General features: G+C 40.5%; 2 protein-coding genes across 3 annotated transcripts in view; one reads left to right on the plus strand and one right to left on the minus strand.

Moving 5' to 3' along the window:
- The window catches only part of nhlrc2 (NHL repeat containing 2), a 54,979-nt gene extending 47,443 nt beyond the window's left edge, over positions 1 to 7,536 (minus strand). The window contains exons 1-2 of one of the 2 annotated variants that reach the window (XM_024387341.2): positions 7,343 to 7,536; positions 4,267 to 4,419 (exon numbers count right to left, since the gene is read on the minus strand). In XM_024387341.2, coding sequence (XP_024243109.1) covers positions 4,267 to 4,419; positions 7,343 to 7,505 — 316 coding nt within the window. In that variant the 5' untranslated portion in view covers positions 7,506 to 7,536. The remainder of the gene's footprint in view (positions 1 to 4,266; positions 4,420 to 7,342) is intronic. The other variant, XM_024387340.2, reaches the window with a different exon arrangement.
- A 393-nt stretch (positions 7,537 to 7,929) lies between these two features.
- Positions 7,930 to 17,977, plus strand: part of dclre1a (DNA cross-link repair 1A (PSO2 homolog, S. cerevisiae)) — a 35,014-nt gene continuing 24,966 nt past the window's right edge. Inside the window, exons 1-4 of the mRNA XM_042305861.1 lie at positions 7,930 to 8,853; positions 11,826 to 13,121; positions 16,562 to 16,695; positions 17,787 to 17,905. Coding sequence (XP_042161795.1) covers positions 8,388 to 8,853; positions 11,826 to 13,121; positions 16,562 to 16,695; positions 17,787 to 17,905 — 2,015 coding nt within the window. The 5' untranslated portion in view covers positions 7,930 to 8,387. The remainder of the gene's footprint in view (positions 8,854 to 11,825; positions 13,122 to 16,561; positions 16,696 to 17,786; positions 17,906 to 17,977) is intronic.

A 17,977-nucleotide genomic window follows, 5' to 3' on the forward strand; every position in this document is an offset into this window, starting at 1 on the left:
ATCAGCAAGATGCTGATGAGATCTCAGTCATCCAATTACTTGTTCTTATGCTTGAGATTAATATATCCAGGGATATAGTCAGCAAAAACTCTGTAGAATGTGAAAAAAAGGCTGGGAAATGGAAGCTTCCAGGCACAGTCATTCCCAAGATCAGCGGCATCTCTGAGTAAGTTAGCTTGTTTGACTGCCTCGTATTTTTATGGCCGCCACTCACTCTGTTGCGATTTGTGTAATTTAACCGAGATGTCAGAACCACTTTTGCACCTTACAATTCTGACGTGACTTATCCCCCGGGCATGAAACACAGGGGTTTATGTAAGACGGAAGCATATTTTTTTAATTCCATCAAATTAAAATTCATAACCTGAGCAGCTGAAGGTAGTCCAATTATTGCATAGGCCACACAGGCCTACATACTATTTGGCTAATAAATAAATAAAATGTTTTAGCACAAAAATATTAAATGGGTCGTTCTTCATGTTTTTGATCTGCATAAGAAATCGAATAAACAGAAGTCATTTATTTACTTTTTTTGTTTCTCAATCCAATGATTGACAGTAACTGTAGTGGGTCACTTGACCAGTCCAAATTGGCCAATGAGAATCACTTCCACAACCTTATGCACTTTAACCTGTAGCCTATGCATATTATTGCATTTTGCACACATCCAGCCTATACTTTCCATTGCTTGTAATATCCATTGATTGGCCTTTTATTTTTATTTTGTGTGGTTATGCTGTGAAATGGATCTAATCCCTATATACTGAGTCAAAGAGATGGCTCGTTTAGAATTTTGCGACAAAAGAGACCACAGATGGAAATAATGCACTGAGCAGACTACAAGAAAGACGCAACAGACTCAGACGACAACAACAAAGATGTTTGGTGTGCTTAGGAACAATGCACATAGCAAAGTACAATCGGCCTGAAGAAGTGTCATGTGGGAAGTATGGCAGACATCACCACACGGCCAATGTGAGTAATGAGTAGAAGCGAAGGTATAACAACCTACCCACTGACGCAGTGATCTGTGTCTCCAAGGAATTCCAATAGAAATGCTGTTACAGACAGCTACAGTATGGATACAGACACCAGTCAAGAGACCATTAAATCATTCTCTATTAGATGGGGGTAGCCAGTGTAGCTTTATCAGTCAAGATAACTCTCATGCAATGAAATGACCAGCTACAGATCAAATTTCACAAGCGTGTACTTCAATCATGAAGGTGGCAGGAGAATAATTACGCACAGAAGTTGAGGGTAAAAGTCTACACAGCCGTGAGTGGCATGGAGACGCAATAATTGGGAATACTCATTGGGTGACCAAAGTGTGTCGGGGTGGTTCATCCAAGGGACAGTGACAGTGCTGAACATGACAACGGACCCAACTGGAATCATGCACGTACAAAGCCTTCATAAAGTATTCATACCCCTTGACTTATTACACATTTTGTTGTTACAGCCTGAATTCAAAATGTATTACATGTATTATTTTCTCAACCATCTATACATAATAATATGAAAACATGTTTAGACATTTTTGCAAATAGCTCAAGTACATAAGTATTCACAATACTGAGTCAATACTTTGTTGAAGCACCTTTGGCAGAAATTTCAGCTGTGAATATTTCTGGGTAAATCTTTAACACCCCAGCCATCCTACAATCTAAGCAAGATGCTCTCAATCTCACACAAATGATCAAGGAACCTACCAGGTACAACCCTAAATACGTAACCATGGGCACCCTCTTAGATATTATCCTGACCAACTTGCCCTCTAAATACACCTCTGCTTTTTTCAACCAGGATCTCAGCGATCACTGCCTGCATGTGTAATGGGTCCGCGGTAAAACGACCACCCCTCATCACTGTCAAACACTCTCTGAAACATTTCAGCGAGCAGGCCTTTCTAATTGACCTGGCCCGGGTATTTCCTGGAAGGATATTAACCTCATCCCATCAGTAGAGGATGCCTGGTTGCTCTTCAAAAGTGCTTTCCTCTCCATCTTAAATAAGCATGCCCCATTCAAAAAATGTAAAACCAGGTACAGATATAGCCCCTAGTTCACCCCAGACTTGACTGCCCTTGACCAGCACAAAAACATCCTGTGGCATTCTGCATTAGCGTCGAATAGCACCCGCGATGTGCAACTTTTCAGGGAAGTCAGGAACCAATATACTCAGTCAGTCAGGAAAGCAAAGGCTAACTTTTTCAAACCGAAATTTGCTTCCTGTATCACTAATTTAAAAAAGTTTTGGGACACTAAAGTCCATGGAGAACAAGAGCACCTCCTCCCAGCTGCCCACTGCACTGAGGATAGGAAACACTGTCACCACCGATAAATCGACGATAATCGATAATTTCAATAAGCATTTTTTCACAGCTGGCCATGCTTTCCACCTGGCTACCCCTACCCTGGCCAACATCTCAGCACCACCTGGCCCAGGCTTTCGACTCTTATCAATCACCGCATTCTTATCGGCAGACTCAATAGCATTGGCATCTCAAATGACTGTCTCGCCTGGTTCACCATCTACTTCTCTGATATAGTTCAGTGTGTCAAATTGGAGGGCCTATTGTCCGGACCTCTGGCATTCTCTATGGGGGTGCCACAGGGTTATATTCTCAGGCCGACTCTTTTCTCTGTATATATCAATGATGTCGCTCTTGCTGCTGGTGATTCTCTGATCCACCTCTACACAGACGACACCATTCTGTATACATCTGGCCCTTCTTTGGACACTGTGCTAACAAACCGCCAAACAAGCTTCAACGCCATAAAACACTCCTTCCGTGGCCTCCAACTGCTTTTAAACACTAGTAAAATTAAGCGCATGCTCGTCAACCGATTGCTGCCCGCACCCTCCCGCCGGACAAGCATCACTACTCTGGACGGTTCTGACTTAGGTATTTGTAGTTGTCCACATATTCTAGGTGTCTGGTTAGACTGTAAACTCTCCTTCCAGACTCACATTAAGCATCTCCAATCCAAAATTAAATCTAGAATCGGCTTCCTATTTCGCAACAAAGCCTCCTTCACTCATGCTGCCAAACATACCCTCGTAAAACTGACTATCCTACCGATCCTTGACTTCGGCATTTACAAAATAGCTCCAAACACTCTTTTCAGCAAACTGGATGTAGTCTATCACAATGCCATCCTTTTTATCACCAGAGCCCCACATAATACCCACCACTGCGATCTGTATGCTCTCGTTGGCTGGCCCTCACTACATATCCGTCACCAAACCCACTGGCTCCAGGTCATCTATAAGTCTTTGCTAGGTAAAGCACTGCCTTATCTCAGCTAACTGGTCACCATAGCCTCACCCACCCGTAGCACACGCTCCAGTAGGTATATTTCACTGGTCATCCCCAAAGCCAACACTTCCTTTGGCTGCCTTTCCTTACAGTTTTCTGCTGCTAATGACTGGAACGAATTGCAGAAATCTCTGAAGCTGGAGTCTTCTATCTCCCTCTCTAACTTTAAGCATCAGCTGTCAGAGCAGCTTACTGATCACTGTGCCTGTACATAGCCAATCTGTAAAATAGCACACCTGACTACCTCATCCCCATATTATTACTTACCCTTTTGCACCCCAATATCTCTACTTGTATCTCTACTATTTATTGCCTACCTCCCTACATTTACACACACTGTACATAGATTTTTCTAGTTCTCTTTTCTTTTGTGTTATTGACTGTACGTGTAAAGCCACAGAAAGCCAGTAGCTATGGTGGGAAAATAAATTCGAATCCATCATGGTTTATTATTGTTTAGAAATGTATCACATTATAGCACAAGGGAGTAAGCACAACATGGTCCCCAAAAAATAAACAGCCTGTTTAAAGATTCAGTGCCATTAGGAGTTGGTAGCAGTGACATTGCCTAAAAAGCTTGTAATAACATACCGTGCAAATAGGATAATATTCTAAACTCAATATATGGGGTCATTACTGTGCATTTAAAAAAAGGGGGCAAGAACCAGTGTGTGTGTGTGTGTGTGTGTGTGTGTGTGTGCACCAGCAGCAGATGTGAGTGCTGCAGCTGTGCCAAAACATGGCAATCTACTAACATAACTTCAGCACACCCAGTGAAAGTACTGTCATTAATGCAGTAAAGGTCTGACGATGTTTTGGACACATTTGGTACAGATGTGCTTTGTATCCTTAAGTGTCCATGTATCCAAGAACTTCAACACGTTTTAATCCTTCTTGATGTAACATGATTTGTGGATTAAAATAGTGTGTATGTGTGCGTATACCTTTCACAGAGTGCTTTTTCTCCAGCTGATGCAGGTCAGGTAGGATATGGATGCAGTTTATGCAGCAGTAAGTAAAGAAGTCCAACACCACCACTTTACCAGCAAGCTCTCTTGTGAAAGAAAGGGGGCCTTCTGTGTTCAGCCATTCGAGACCTGCAGAAAAATATGCATTATCAAACAGTATCATTTCCATTTTACAGCCAATGGTATAATGACATTCAGAGCTGAGGATGCAACATTTCATATATGTCATATATGTCATATATGTCATAGTGTTTGCATACTAGTCGACAGTGAGAGAATGAAAATACAGCAAACATCGTATGAGACCACATTCGACTTTAGGCTACAATGTTGCAAGAAGAGCTATACCTATGCATGTTGCGCCATGTCAAAATATGCAGACCATTCAACACTGAAAACAAAAGAAGCAGCAACTGCCTGCCCGTATACAGTTGAAGTCATAAGTTTACATATACTTAGATTGGAGTCGTTAAAAATAGTTTTTCAACCACTCCACACATTTCTTGTTAACAAACTTTAGCTTTGACAAGTCGGTTAGGACATCTACTTTGTGCATGACACAAGTCATTTTTCCAACAATTGTTCACAGACAGATTATTTCACTGTATCACAATTCCAGTGGATCAGAAGTTAACAATCACTAAGTTGACTGTGCCTTTAAACAGCTTGAAAAATTCCAGAAAATGATGTCATGGCTTTAGAAGCATCTGATAGGCGAATTGACATAATTTCAGTCAATTGGAGGTGTACCTGTGGATGTATTTCAAGGCCTACCTTTAAACTCAGAGCCTCTTTGCTTGACATCATGTGAAAATCAAAAGAAATCAGCAAAGACCTCAGAAAATAAATTGTAGACCGCCACAAGTCTGGTTCATCCTTGGGAGCAATTTCAAAACACCTGAAGGTACCACATTCATCTGTACAAACAATAGTACACAAGTATAAACACGATGGGACATATAAACACAATGTCATACCGCTCAGGAGGGAGACGCATTCTGTCTCCTAGAGATGAACGTACTTTGGTGCGAAAAGTGCAAATCAATCCCAGAACAACAGCAAAGGACCTTGGAAAGATGCTGGAGGAAACAGGTACAAAAGTACCTATATCCACAGTAAAACGAGTCCCATATCGACATAACCTAAAAAGCCGCTCAGCAAGGAAGAAGCCACTGCTCCAAAACTGCCATAAAGAGCTAGACTACGGTTTGCAAATGTGACATGGGGACAAAGATCAGACTTTTGGAGAAATGTAATCTGGTCTGATGAAACAAAAATAGAACTGTTTGTCCATAATGAAGGGTCGTTATGTTTGGAGGAAAAAGGGAGAGGCTTGCAAGCCGAAGAACACCATCCCGACCGTGAAGCACGGGGGTGGCAGCATGGCTTAAGGACAACAAAGTCAAGGTATTGGAGAGGCCATCACAAAGTCCTGAACTCATACTTATAGAACATTTGTGGGCAGAACTGAAAAAGCATGTGCGCGCAAGGAGGCCTACAAACCTGACTCAGTTAGACCTGCTCTGTCAGGAGGAATGGGCTAAATTTCACCCAACCTATTGTGGGAAGCTTGTGGAAGGCTACCTGAAACATTTGACCCAAGTTAAACAATTTAAAGGCAATGCTACCAAATACTAATTGAGTGTATGTAAACTTCTGACCCACTGGGAATGTGATGAAAGAAATAAAAGCTGAAATTATTATTTCTACTATTATTCTGACACTTCACATTCTTCAAATCATGTGGTGATCTTAAGACTGGGACTTTTTACTAAGATTAAATGTCAGGAATTGTGAAAAACTGAGTTTAAATGTAGTTAGCTAAGGTGTACGTAAACATCCGATTTCAACTGGACATAGAGTACTAGTCAAAAGTTGGACACAACAAAAACAAATGATAGTCCCACTAAGCCCAAACCTGATGGGATGGCGTATCGCTGCAGAACGCTGTGGTAATCATGCTGGTTAAGTGTGCCTTGAATTCTAAATAAATCACTGACAGTGTCACCAGAAAAGCACCCCCACACCATCACACCTCCATGCTTCACGGAGGGAACCGCACACGGAGATCATCCGTTCACCTATTCTGCGTCTCGCAAAGACAGCGGTTGGAACCAAAAATCACAAATTTGGACTCATCAGACCAAAATACATTGCTTGTGTTTCTTGGCCCTAGCAAGTCTCTTCTTCTTATTGGTGTCCTTTAGTAGTGGTGTATTTGCAGCAATTTGACCACGAAGGCCTGATTCACACAGTCTCATCTGAACAGTTGATGTTGAGATGTGTCTGTTACTTGAAGCATTTATTTGGGCTGCAATTTCTGAGGCTGGTATCTCTACTGAACTTGTCCTCTGCAGCATGGGTAACTCTGGGTCTTCCTTTCCTGTGGTTGTCCTCAAGAAAGCCAGTTTCATCATAGCACTTCATAGTTTTTGCAACTGCACTTGAAGAAACATTCAAAGTTCTTGAAATTTCCCACATTGACTGACCTTCATGTCTTAAAGTAATGGACTATCATTTCTTTTTGCTTATTTAAGCTGTTCTTGCCATAATATGGACAGGGTCTTTTACCAAACAGGGCCATCTTCTGTGTACCACCCCTACCTTGTCACAACACAACTGATTGGCTCAAACACATCAAGGAAAGAAATTCCACAAATTATCTTATAACAAGGCACATCTGTTAATTGAAATGCATTCCAGGTGACTACCTCATGAAGCTGGTTGAGAGAATGCCAAGAGTGTGTAAAGCTGTCATCAAGGCAATGGGTGGCTACTTTGAATAAATTCAAATATACTTCGATTTGTTTAACACTTTTTTGGTTAGTACATGATGCCATATGTGTTATTTCATAGTTGTGATGTATTCACAATTAATCTACAATGTAGAAAATAGTCAAATTAAAGAAAACCCCTTGAATGAGTAGGTGTGTCTAAACTTTTTACTTGTGATCACACACACAATCTTCAGACTTCGCAAATGCTGCGCCAGCCGACAATTCTAATTTGAAATAACACCCAGCTAGCTGTCATTAATGTACATTTTCCTAACCTTCGTCAAAATCGGGAATCCTCAAGTCATCTTTGTCGTCTAGTTTTTTCAAGTACTGGTAGACAAGGTTTTCTTTCTCTTGTTGGTTCGTAGCGTTGTCCAGGGCGTCGTCCAACTGGCTCTGGATTGGAAATAAAGCAGAAAGGTTGCACTTGGACGCCATCTTTCCAACCACAATTTCATTGAGTAAAGTCAATGCTACATTCTGCACCAGTACTTTTCAACAGTGACAAAATTAGCAATATGGAATTAATTCATTCAAAAAAATTGTGCTCTTATTAATATAGGATCTTTTGAATACATGTTTATTTTAAAAGTACATTATATTTAAAAAAATAACTGCTAATTGTTTGGAAACTGCTGTTGTATTTTCTAACAACAATACCGAGGAGTCCGTGTTCGAGGGTGTCGTCAATAGTTACCACAGCCACAAAGTCATAAACACCGCCTAATTTCTGTAATGTATCTTCTACATATATATGTAGAATGCTAACCCATATATATATTTTAAACTTAACCTTAGCAGTGTGGTTAACGTTATGCATAACCGTAAGCACAAGTTAAGAACAAAAATACGTTTTTTGTTTTCATAAATGTGTTGTCATGTTTGACTTTGTGGATGTGGTAACTAGTGGAAAACCAGGACGAGCGCATCACCGTGATGTATCATGGGTAAATTGTGACTGACTGATGTGCAAATAATATGTAGTAGTTATTCATGATGCACGGTGATATATAGATCAGAATCGCCCGTAGTCGGATACGTTTCATACATTTTTACGAAATAGCTAATTTTAGCACTGCATTGGCTTTAAGTCTGGTTGCTAGAGTTTTTTTGTTGACAGGTTATTATTTAGAAAAAAAATGCTAACACAATTAGCTGTTTTCGGTTTTGATTTGATGATTGCATCTTTTCCAAAACGGTATGGAATGTTATCATCTGACTTTTTGCAGGATGTTACAGAAAAGCGCGGTTAAACAGGCTATATTGTAGCAACAACGAGGTGTTGTGAAACATTGTGTGTCCTTCTCTCTGCTGCTTCAAATGTCAAAGAACGATTTGGAAGATGACATATGGGAATATAAGCCTCTCAAGAAGAAGAAAAGAAAGGACAAAGAGACACCTGATACTTTTAATGGATCCATGGCTAAGTACAGACAAGCCTCACAATGTTTGACCAAAGGAGAAACTTCTGTCCAAGTGAAGAAGTCAGTCAGACATGTGAAGCTCACCAAAGTAGCTCCAAATAAAACCCTCGGTGTGAAGGAAAATGAGTCTATTCAAAATAAAGAGGTGGCGCGTAGGACACTTTCAACTCAAAATATCGCCTTTCCACAGTCGACACAAGATGATGATAGTACACGTACTGCTGGAGAGAACGTGCACCGGGCATCTTCCCCTGGAGGAAGTTCCTGTCCGATCTGTCAGATGCCATTCTCTATATTGGTGGTGCAATCGCAAAGATGGCATGTCGCAGAATGTCTTGACAATCCTGGGGAAGACCGCAAAGGTACAGTATTGTTGTTTCAGGTTGCGACGTGAGACGTTCCTCAATCAAATCAAATTTATTTATATAGCCCTTTGTACATCAGCTGATATCTCAAAGTGCTGTACAGAAACCCAGCCTAAAACCCCAAACAGCAAGCAATGCAGGTGTAGAAGCACGGTGGCTAGGAAAAACTCCCTAGAAAGGCCAAAACCTAGGAAGAAACCTAGCGAGGAACCAGGCTGAGGGGTGGCCAGTCCTCTTCTGGCTGTGCCAGGTGGAGATTATAACAGAACATGGCCAAGATGTTCAAATGTTCATAAATGACCAGCATGGTCAAATAATAGGTCTGGGACAGGTAGGATGTCCGGTGAACAGGTCAGGATTCCATAGCCGCAGGCAGAACAGTTGAAACTGGAGCAGCGGCCGGCCAGGTGGACTAGGGACAGCAAGGAGTCATCATGCCAGGTAGTCCTGAGGCATGGTCCTAGGGCTCAGGTCCCCCGAAAGAGAGAATTAGAGAGCATACTTAAATTCACACTGGACACTGGATACGACAGGAGAAGTACACCAGATAAAACAAACTGACCCTAGCCCCCCGACAAACTACTGCAGCATAAATACTGGAGGCTGAGACGGGAGGGGTCAGGAGACACTGTGGTTCCATCTGATGTTACCCCTGGACAGGGCCAAACAGGAAGAATATAACCCCACCCACTTTGCCAAAGCACAGCCCCCACACCACTAGAAGGATATCTTCAACCACCAATTTACCATCCTGAGACAAGGCAGAGTATAGCCCACAAAGATCTCCCCCCCTAAACTGGAACACCTGGATTTTTCTGAAATTCGATAGGCCTACATGAAATAGCTTTATTTGACATTTGTATGTAAAAGTATTGTTTAGAAATAATTAATTGAACAGGAATATTTGTGACATTTTGCCCTTACCCGGCCTCCTTTAGTGCTGCGTTCTTAACCAGGTGGGAATTGACCAGTTGTGAAGTCCTAAATAAATACCTTTTGGATGCATTCACATGCTTCGTAAACAACAGGTGCAGACAAATAGTGAAATGCTTACTTACGGCCCTTCCCAAACAATGCATTCCAACTCGAGGAATAAAAACACAATTAGTAGTGATAGCTTGGCTATATGCATGGGGTACCAGTACCGAGTTAATGTGCAGGGGTACAGGGAAATTGAGGTAGATGCTGTATATACATGATGAGTGTGGAAGTATAAGTGTGCCTGTGTGTACGTGGTATGTATGTATGTACAGTTGAGGTCGGAAGTTTACATACATACATACATACACATTTACATTTCAAAATTCCTGACATTTAATCTTAGTAAGAATTCCTTAGGTCAGTTAGGATCACCACTTTATTTGAAGAATGTCAGAATAATAGTAGAGAGAAGGATTTATTTCAGCTTTCATTTCTTTCATCACATTCCCAGTGGGTCAGAAGTTTACAAACACTCAATTATTATCTGGTAGCATTGCCTTTAAATTGTTTAACTTGGGTTAAACGTTTTGGGTAGCCTTCGACAAGCTTCCCACAAGTTGGGTGAATTTTGGCCCATTCCTCCTGATAGAGCTGGTGTAACTGAGTCAGGTTTGTTGGCCTCCTTGCTCGCACATGCTTTTTCAGTTCTGCCCACAAATTGTCTATAGGGTTGAGGTCAGGACTTTGATGGCCACTCCAATACCTTGACTTTGTCCTTGAGGGCTTGTAAATTAGCATTTGACGCTAAGGTGTATTCGGCGCATGTGACAAAGTTTGATTTGATAGCTAGCTACTCTAGCTCCACTGACAGTGACCTATTTGTTGATGTTTATCAACTCTGGGAATTCATGAATCTGTATAAGTAGCCTTTGTCATTCTTCGGAGGTGGAACCTAAACATGCATTTCGTCGTAATAGTGGCAGCAACTTCTTCTGGGGGAGGGTCCTTCAAAGTTATGGTGCATTTTCTACAGAGAAATTGGCATAGTAGGCAATGTAGCCAAAGATTGCCCTCCTTTTACTAGTATCATTGCACATCCTTCGAATCACAATTCACTCTGTTGGTAATGCTTACAAATTGAATCATAATTTTAAAAGTAGAGATACCACTCTGGAATTTTGATATGCCCGTATATTATGTTCAATCACCTATAAACATTATTCATGATTGTATTTTTCAATATTCATACATTTATGTAAGTTGTTATTGAAATCAAAATACTACTCATTACAGAGGCAAGCGGTAAAGCTCCATATTACACCAATTTTCCCTTTGTTGCTCCTACAGATGAAACATTAGGGAGTCTTGAAGGAGGCCTGGATAAGGTCACAAACATTCTATTAGGTTCTGAACTAACAGAGTATAAACTCAAACGGACAACTAGAAAAAGCTCAAACCAAGTTTATTCAACCCACTGTATGCTTCAGCTGCAAACACACTTTACACATAATTAAAAGGGCATTTATATGTCATGACAAGGTTAGGGGTGTGACTTCTCAGAACTATTCATCTGTTTCCCAAAACTAGCTAAATGTTGCGCTGCTGTCTTCGTGGTTAAGCGGTCTGTTAGCAGTGATTCTTCATCCGGTCACTTCTCCATGATGTTTACAAGTGACTTTCTGTTCAACAGACTTTGGACATACATTCTGTTCCCCTTTTCTCTCACAGTAACTTTCCATACACGAAGTTCCTCTTCACCATTCATTTACACATAACATACATTCATTATGCAGATAACATAATCAATCATGTCTAATATAGCAACAGGAGTAAGTATATTTCAAGTTATAACCCAACAATTCCAACTTCAATAAATTATTGTATTGAATTTCAGAAAGTTCCAAAAAAGCATTTCCTTTTTTTCTAGTTTCATGATGTCCCATGTCTATTTTAGCACATTACATGCAAATGCCATTCTTAACCATAATCTCATATCCCTTGTAATTCCTAATCCTGCTCTGTCTTTGTCTTTTATGTCATGTGTGCAGAATGTCCCGATGGTATCCAGTGCTACTCCACAATTCTGAGCCACTACCAGAGATACAGCCACTCCCTGCTTGCCCACAGCCGAGCAACCAATGAGGCGCCCTGCCTCAGCTTGGAGCTGGTAACCAATGGCGGGGCCAATTTAAGCTTGGAGAGCTCACAGGACAGCCAGAGTTCTTCTCCTATTAACAGACACAGTGGAGCTACATCCCGCACAAAGCCAAATGCCCTTCTGCTGCTCCGGTCTCCTGCTCCAGAGGTAATCCGAAAAAAAAAAGGCTGGTCACCTTCAACCAAAGTCTTGAAGTCTACGCTCCAAGACAATAAAACAAAAGTGTCAACCCCCCATAAGGACAATAGGGGGAGTGAAGGCCTTGAGGGTGGTTTTGTCAAAGCAGAGCCCTCTGCTTCTAGTGATGATGAGATCTCCTATTCCCCCATGTCTGAGTTTCCCCAAGATATAGAAGTTAATGGGACACAACCAAAAAAAGCTCTATTTCCAAGCAGTATGTTGGAAGATGGGGAAAATAATGACTCAATGTTGTTGTTCAGTGATGGAGTCTCAAGTGATAATGAGTTATTTTCCAACCTTGTGGCTCATTCTGAAACAAATGAAGTTGTAGGTTCTCCAGTATTCAGCGACAGCCAGGTGGTATCGATTAGCTCATTAGTGCATAGCAATCACCTACCTAGCTTCTCAAGAGAAGAGCATACAGAGGATAACTGTAATGCCTTCAGTGCTAGGCCTCCACTCCAGTCTCCAAAAAGTATAGTATTAGAAAGCTTACGGGAGAGCCTGTTCAGCCCAAGCAGCAATTGCAGCCTCCATTCCAAAAGCTTGGATCAGTGCCCCACTTACACAAACACGGAGTTGAACATGTCATTACCTCAAGTGCCTCCATCTTCCCAAGCTTCCCCCACCCAACATTCTCAGGCAACCATGACAACTAGGAAGGGCAAGGCCTCTGGGCTCAAACAGACAGACATTGGGGTGTTTTTTGGGCTCAATCATCTGAAGGACAAAGGGAAGGAGCAAGAGGCTGGGAACGTTTTACCTGGGGTGACTCTCCATCAGGGACCTGTACTTGAAGAGCGCAAGGGAGGTAAAGAGGACCATGGAGGACATCAGAGGAAAGGCAGAAGTGCAAATGCCACGGTGACCCCTAAAGTTGGAGTGCGATCAGACGGTGGGAGTACACAGACTCCAAGTGAGGGAGGTAGGAAGAGGTGGAACAGGGGGAGAACCGATGGAGAGCAAAGGGAGTCCAAGCGATGCCCGTTTTATAAAAAGATTCCAGGTGAGTTGGTCGGTGACTAGTGTAAGTAGCATGCAGTGTGTCCTGTGGATGGCTAATTGGTAGAGGTCGACCGATTATGATTTTTCAACACTGATACCGATTATTGGAGGACTTTTTTTTTTTTTAAAGATACCGATTAATCGGCCAATTTTTTTTGTGTATACATATTTGTAATAATGACAATTACAACAAGACTGAATGGACAATGAACACTTTTATTTTAACTTAATATAATACATCAATAAAATCTATTTGGTCTCAAATAAATAATGAAACATGTTCAATTTAGTTTAAATAATGCAAAAACAAAGTGTTGGAGAAGAAAGAAAATGTGCAATATGTGCCATGTAAAAAAGATAACGTTTAAGTTCCTTGCTCAGAACATGAGAACATATGAAAGCTGAAGGTTCCTTTTAACATGAGTCTTCAATATTCCCAGGTAAGAAGTTTTAGGTTGTAGTTATTATTGGACTATTTCTCTCTATACCATTTGTATTTCATATACCTTTGACTATTTGATGTTCTAATAGGGACTTTATTATTGCCAGCCTAATCTCAGGAGTTGATAGGCTTGAAGCATTGCGAAGAGCTGCTGGCAAATGCAGGAAAGTGCTGTTTGAATGAAGCCTGCTGCTGCCTACCACCGCTCAGTCAGACTGCTCTATCAAATATCAAAACATAGGCTTAATTATAATATAATAACACACAGAAATACGAACCTTAGGTCACTAATATGGTCAAAACACGGAAACTATCATTTCGAAAACATAACGCTTATTCTTTTAGTGAAATACGGAACCGTTACGTATTTTATATAACGGGTGGCATCCATAAGTCAAAATATTGCTGTTACATTGCACAACCTTCAATGTTATGTCATAATTACATAAAATTTTGGCAAATTAGTTCGCAACTAGCCCGATGGCCCAAACTGTTGCATATAGCCTGACTCTACGTGTAATGAACGCAAGAGAAGTGACACAATTTCCCTAGTTTAATATTGCCTGCTATTGATTTTAAGAAAGTCATTGATGTTTATGGTTAGATACATTCTTGCAACGAATGTTCTTTTTTCGCAAATGCGGTTTTGTTAAATCATCCCCAGTTTAGTGAAGTTGGCAGTCTTTGTTAGGAAGAAATGGTCTTCACACAGTTCGCAACGAGCCTGGCGGCCCAAACTGCAGCATATACCCTGACTCTGTTGCACAGAACGCAAGAGAAGTGACACAATTTCCCTAGTTAAAAGAAATTCATGTTAGCAGGCAATAGTAACTAAATATGCAGGTTTAAAAATATATACTTGTGTATTGATTTTTTTAAGAAAGGCGTTGATGTTTATGATTAGGTACACATTGGTGCAACGATTGTGCTTTTTTTCACGAATGCGCTTGTTATATCACCCGTTTGGCAAAGTAGGCTATGATTCAATGATAAATTAACAGGCACCGCATCGATTATATGCAACGCAGGACAAGCTAGATAAACTAGTAATATCATCAACCATGTGTAGTTAACTAGTGGTTATGTTAAGATTGATTGTTTTTTTAAGATACGTTTAATGCTAGCTAGCACCTTACCTTGGCTCCTTGCTGCTCTCCCATAACAGGTAGTCAGCCTGCCACGCAGTCTCCTCGTTTAGTGCAATGTGATCGGTGTTCAAAAATGCAGATTACCGATTGTTATGAAAACTTGAAATCGGCCCTAATTAATCGGTCGACCTCTACTAACTAATTGGTAGCAGAAACAACCTCCTGAAATCACTTGACATACTGCTAACAGTGCAGTCGGAGACTGGCGTAGGCTATCCACAGGAAAGTATTATTAAATGTACTTATGGGGGACTTTTTGAAGATAGCCACCCCTAGCGCCTTTCCATGAAACATATTGTATTATACCTTAGTCTCCGACTGTAGATGGTTTAGAATACTGCTAGCAATATCAAGATGTTCCGGCTAACCCTATGCTACGGTGCAAAAGGCTTAGGCCTACCTGGCTTTAATGTTTAAGACAAAATACATTTTTAAAAAGTGCAAATTCCAGTCAGCTCTAGGAGAGTTAAATCAAGAGCACCTAGTGGAAATCTACACATTTAAAACTAATTTCATTCTGCAACATGTTTTTCTCAAGTATGTCTGGAAGTGACTAGCGTCCTTCTCATGGCCTTATTGTCTTAAGCTGTTTTGGAATACTCAAACTAACCGTACTATTTGTGATGTAAAATTAGTATATAATATGGATATAGTTAGTATGCCAAAGTTCCCGAATGTCGTACTAAATTTGCCAATATACAAAGTATACAACCAGTGGACACTATTTCCGAGCTTTTAGGGCCCATAATGCAATTCTTTTAAAAAATGGGTGTGGCTTCACAACCTTTTTGGATTTGAAGAAAATAAGGGAAAATATGCAGACAAAGTCCAACAAGAGCAGATACAAATTCATTGCTTTAACTAATTATGACTAAAGTTAAAATGTTGAGCAATGTAATAAAGTAATGCCTTTTGAAATGAGTTATGTTGGCTGACAATTTGTTACATTAGAGCACTATGTAACGTTAGTTGGCTACTAATACATCGAACTTGCCAGGCAGTATATTAACTAACTATAACTACTCAACGTTTATTGACTTGATCATTCTTAGCTATGTGGTATAGTCGTTGTGCATTCAATGGACATTGTTAATTATGGCTATCTACTCCGATTTCAGAGCACTCTCATCTGAACGGGTGTTGCGCGTTCGTAAATTCATTCTGGCTATCTCTTCCGATTTCAGAGCACACTCCTCTGAGTTTGCCTAAGCGCAGAATAATTGATGAATTTACTGAACGCTTAACACCCATTGAATATGGCTGGTGTAAGTAAACTTCTGCAAAAAAAGCGTAATTAAATTGTTGCCAGCACAGTTAGTCACCAACACTGTGGATAACATGAAAACAGCCTAACCAGCTCTACTAGGGTGAGTAAAATGGTCAGAGTGAGGTGTTCTCTCATTTTTTTCTGAAAGTAGCTAGCCAACGTTAGCCAGTTAGCTTGGGTCTTGACTGCCGTTGAATGCTCAGATCAACCCTGCATCTCGGCCAGAGCGTCCATTTTGCGCTCTGAACGCTCTGAATTTACAAATGAACAATTTGACAACACACTGGATTTGGAACGCACAGAGCGTACTCTGGCACTCCAGATTGAATGAATTTACGAACACACCCGGAATCGTAAAAAGACTAGTTAGTCATTTGTTAACAAGCTATCAAGAGGTTTGATAGCAACAGCATCAACTTCCGGTAGACAGGCGAAGCGCTAGTACGCTCAACTGAAACGATACCGTTTGTTTATAGTATACTAAAATGAACTAATAGTATGTAGTATATACTTTATGTATGTAGTATACATTGTTAGTATGGGTATTCAAACACAGCTTTATTTTTTTCTCTCTTTTTGCACAGGCACTAAGTTTGCTGTGGATGCTTTTCAGTATGGGCTGGTTGAGGGCATCACCACTTACTTCCTCACACACTTCCACTCAGACCACTATGGAGGCCTGAAGAAGAGCTCTACATTCCATATCTACTGTAACAGAGTAAGGGCACTTCCCAACTAAAACAGATGCAACATGTGGGGCAATGCATCCTGTCAATAAATTCATTTTTGATTGCGTCAGGTATCCCAATAGAGAGTTGGGGCCAAGCAGAGACGGCAAGGGTGGCTTGTCACTCCAGTACCTTGCCGTTCACCTTCCCATCCCTGGGCCAGACTCAATTATAAGACTGACTGAAGAGATAAGTCTTCGGTCTTAACCACTCTCAAATTCATAGACAGAGCTATGGATGCAATGACTGACCATCCATGATACCAACATTATAGTTTTAACTATGTTTTGAGGCTATATAGTATTTGTTTACATTTACTTTGCTTACAAATATTGGACTTAAACAAGCTTATATTATAGGTTCTGATGGGGTATAATAGTTGAGCTAAGCTCATGAGACATTTAGAAGTTATATTCGTCAAGAATCAATGGGTATATACTGTATCATAAATGTATAAGTTCAAAAATGGATGTAGGAACTGCAGATTGCCCCTTTAAAGGGCAGCTGAACTCACTGATTTTGCCTTGGTTTTTGACCTCCTCATTAAGTAAAACATGATTTGGGTCTTGGGCAATGTTGGAAAAAGCACCCAAATATCATACTTCAGTAAAAGTAAAGATACCTTAACAGAAAGTGACTCAAGTAAAAGTGAAAGTCACCCAGAACAATACTACTTGAGTAAAAGTCTAAAAGTATTTGGGTTTTAAATATTCTTAAGTATAAAATGTAAATGTAATTTCTAAAATATACTTAAGTATCAAAAGTAAAATTATAAATCATATCAAATTCCTTATGTTAAGCAAACCAGATGGCACCATTTTTTCATTTTATTTTAAAAAATGTATTATTATTGACTCGAGTCATTTCAGCTTTCATTTGAAATTAATTTGTAAAATTTTGAAAAACATAATTCCACTTTGACAATATGAGGTATTGTGTGTAGGCTGGTGACAAAACAATCCCAGTTTAATTGATTTAAAATTCTGACTGTAGGCACCGTATATGAATTCTGAAGGCACCGTATATGTGGTCCGGCACTGCAGCCCATTTATTGACAGCTCACAGCTGTGCTTCTACCCAGATCACAGGTAACCTGGTGAAGAGTAAGCTGAGGGTGGCTGAGCAGTATGTCCACATCCTGCCCATGAACACCCAGGTCACTGTGGATGGGTTCAAGGTCACAATGCTTGACGCCAACCAGTGAGTATGAAGAAATCAAAGGGCTTTAAATAGAGTGTGAATTGCTGACCCATCTTGCCTCTTCTTCCCTAT

The sequence above is a fragment of the Oncorhynchus tshawytscha genome, linkage group LG25 (genome assembly GCF_018296145.1).
Source record: "Oncorhynchus tshawytscha isolate Ot180627B linkage group LG25, Otsh_v2.0, whole genome shotgun sequence".
Lineage (NCBI taxonomy): Eukaryota > Metazoa > Chordata > Actinopteri > Salmoniformes > Salmonidae > Oncorhynchus > Oncorhynchus tshawytscha.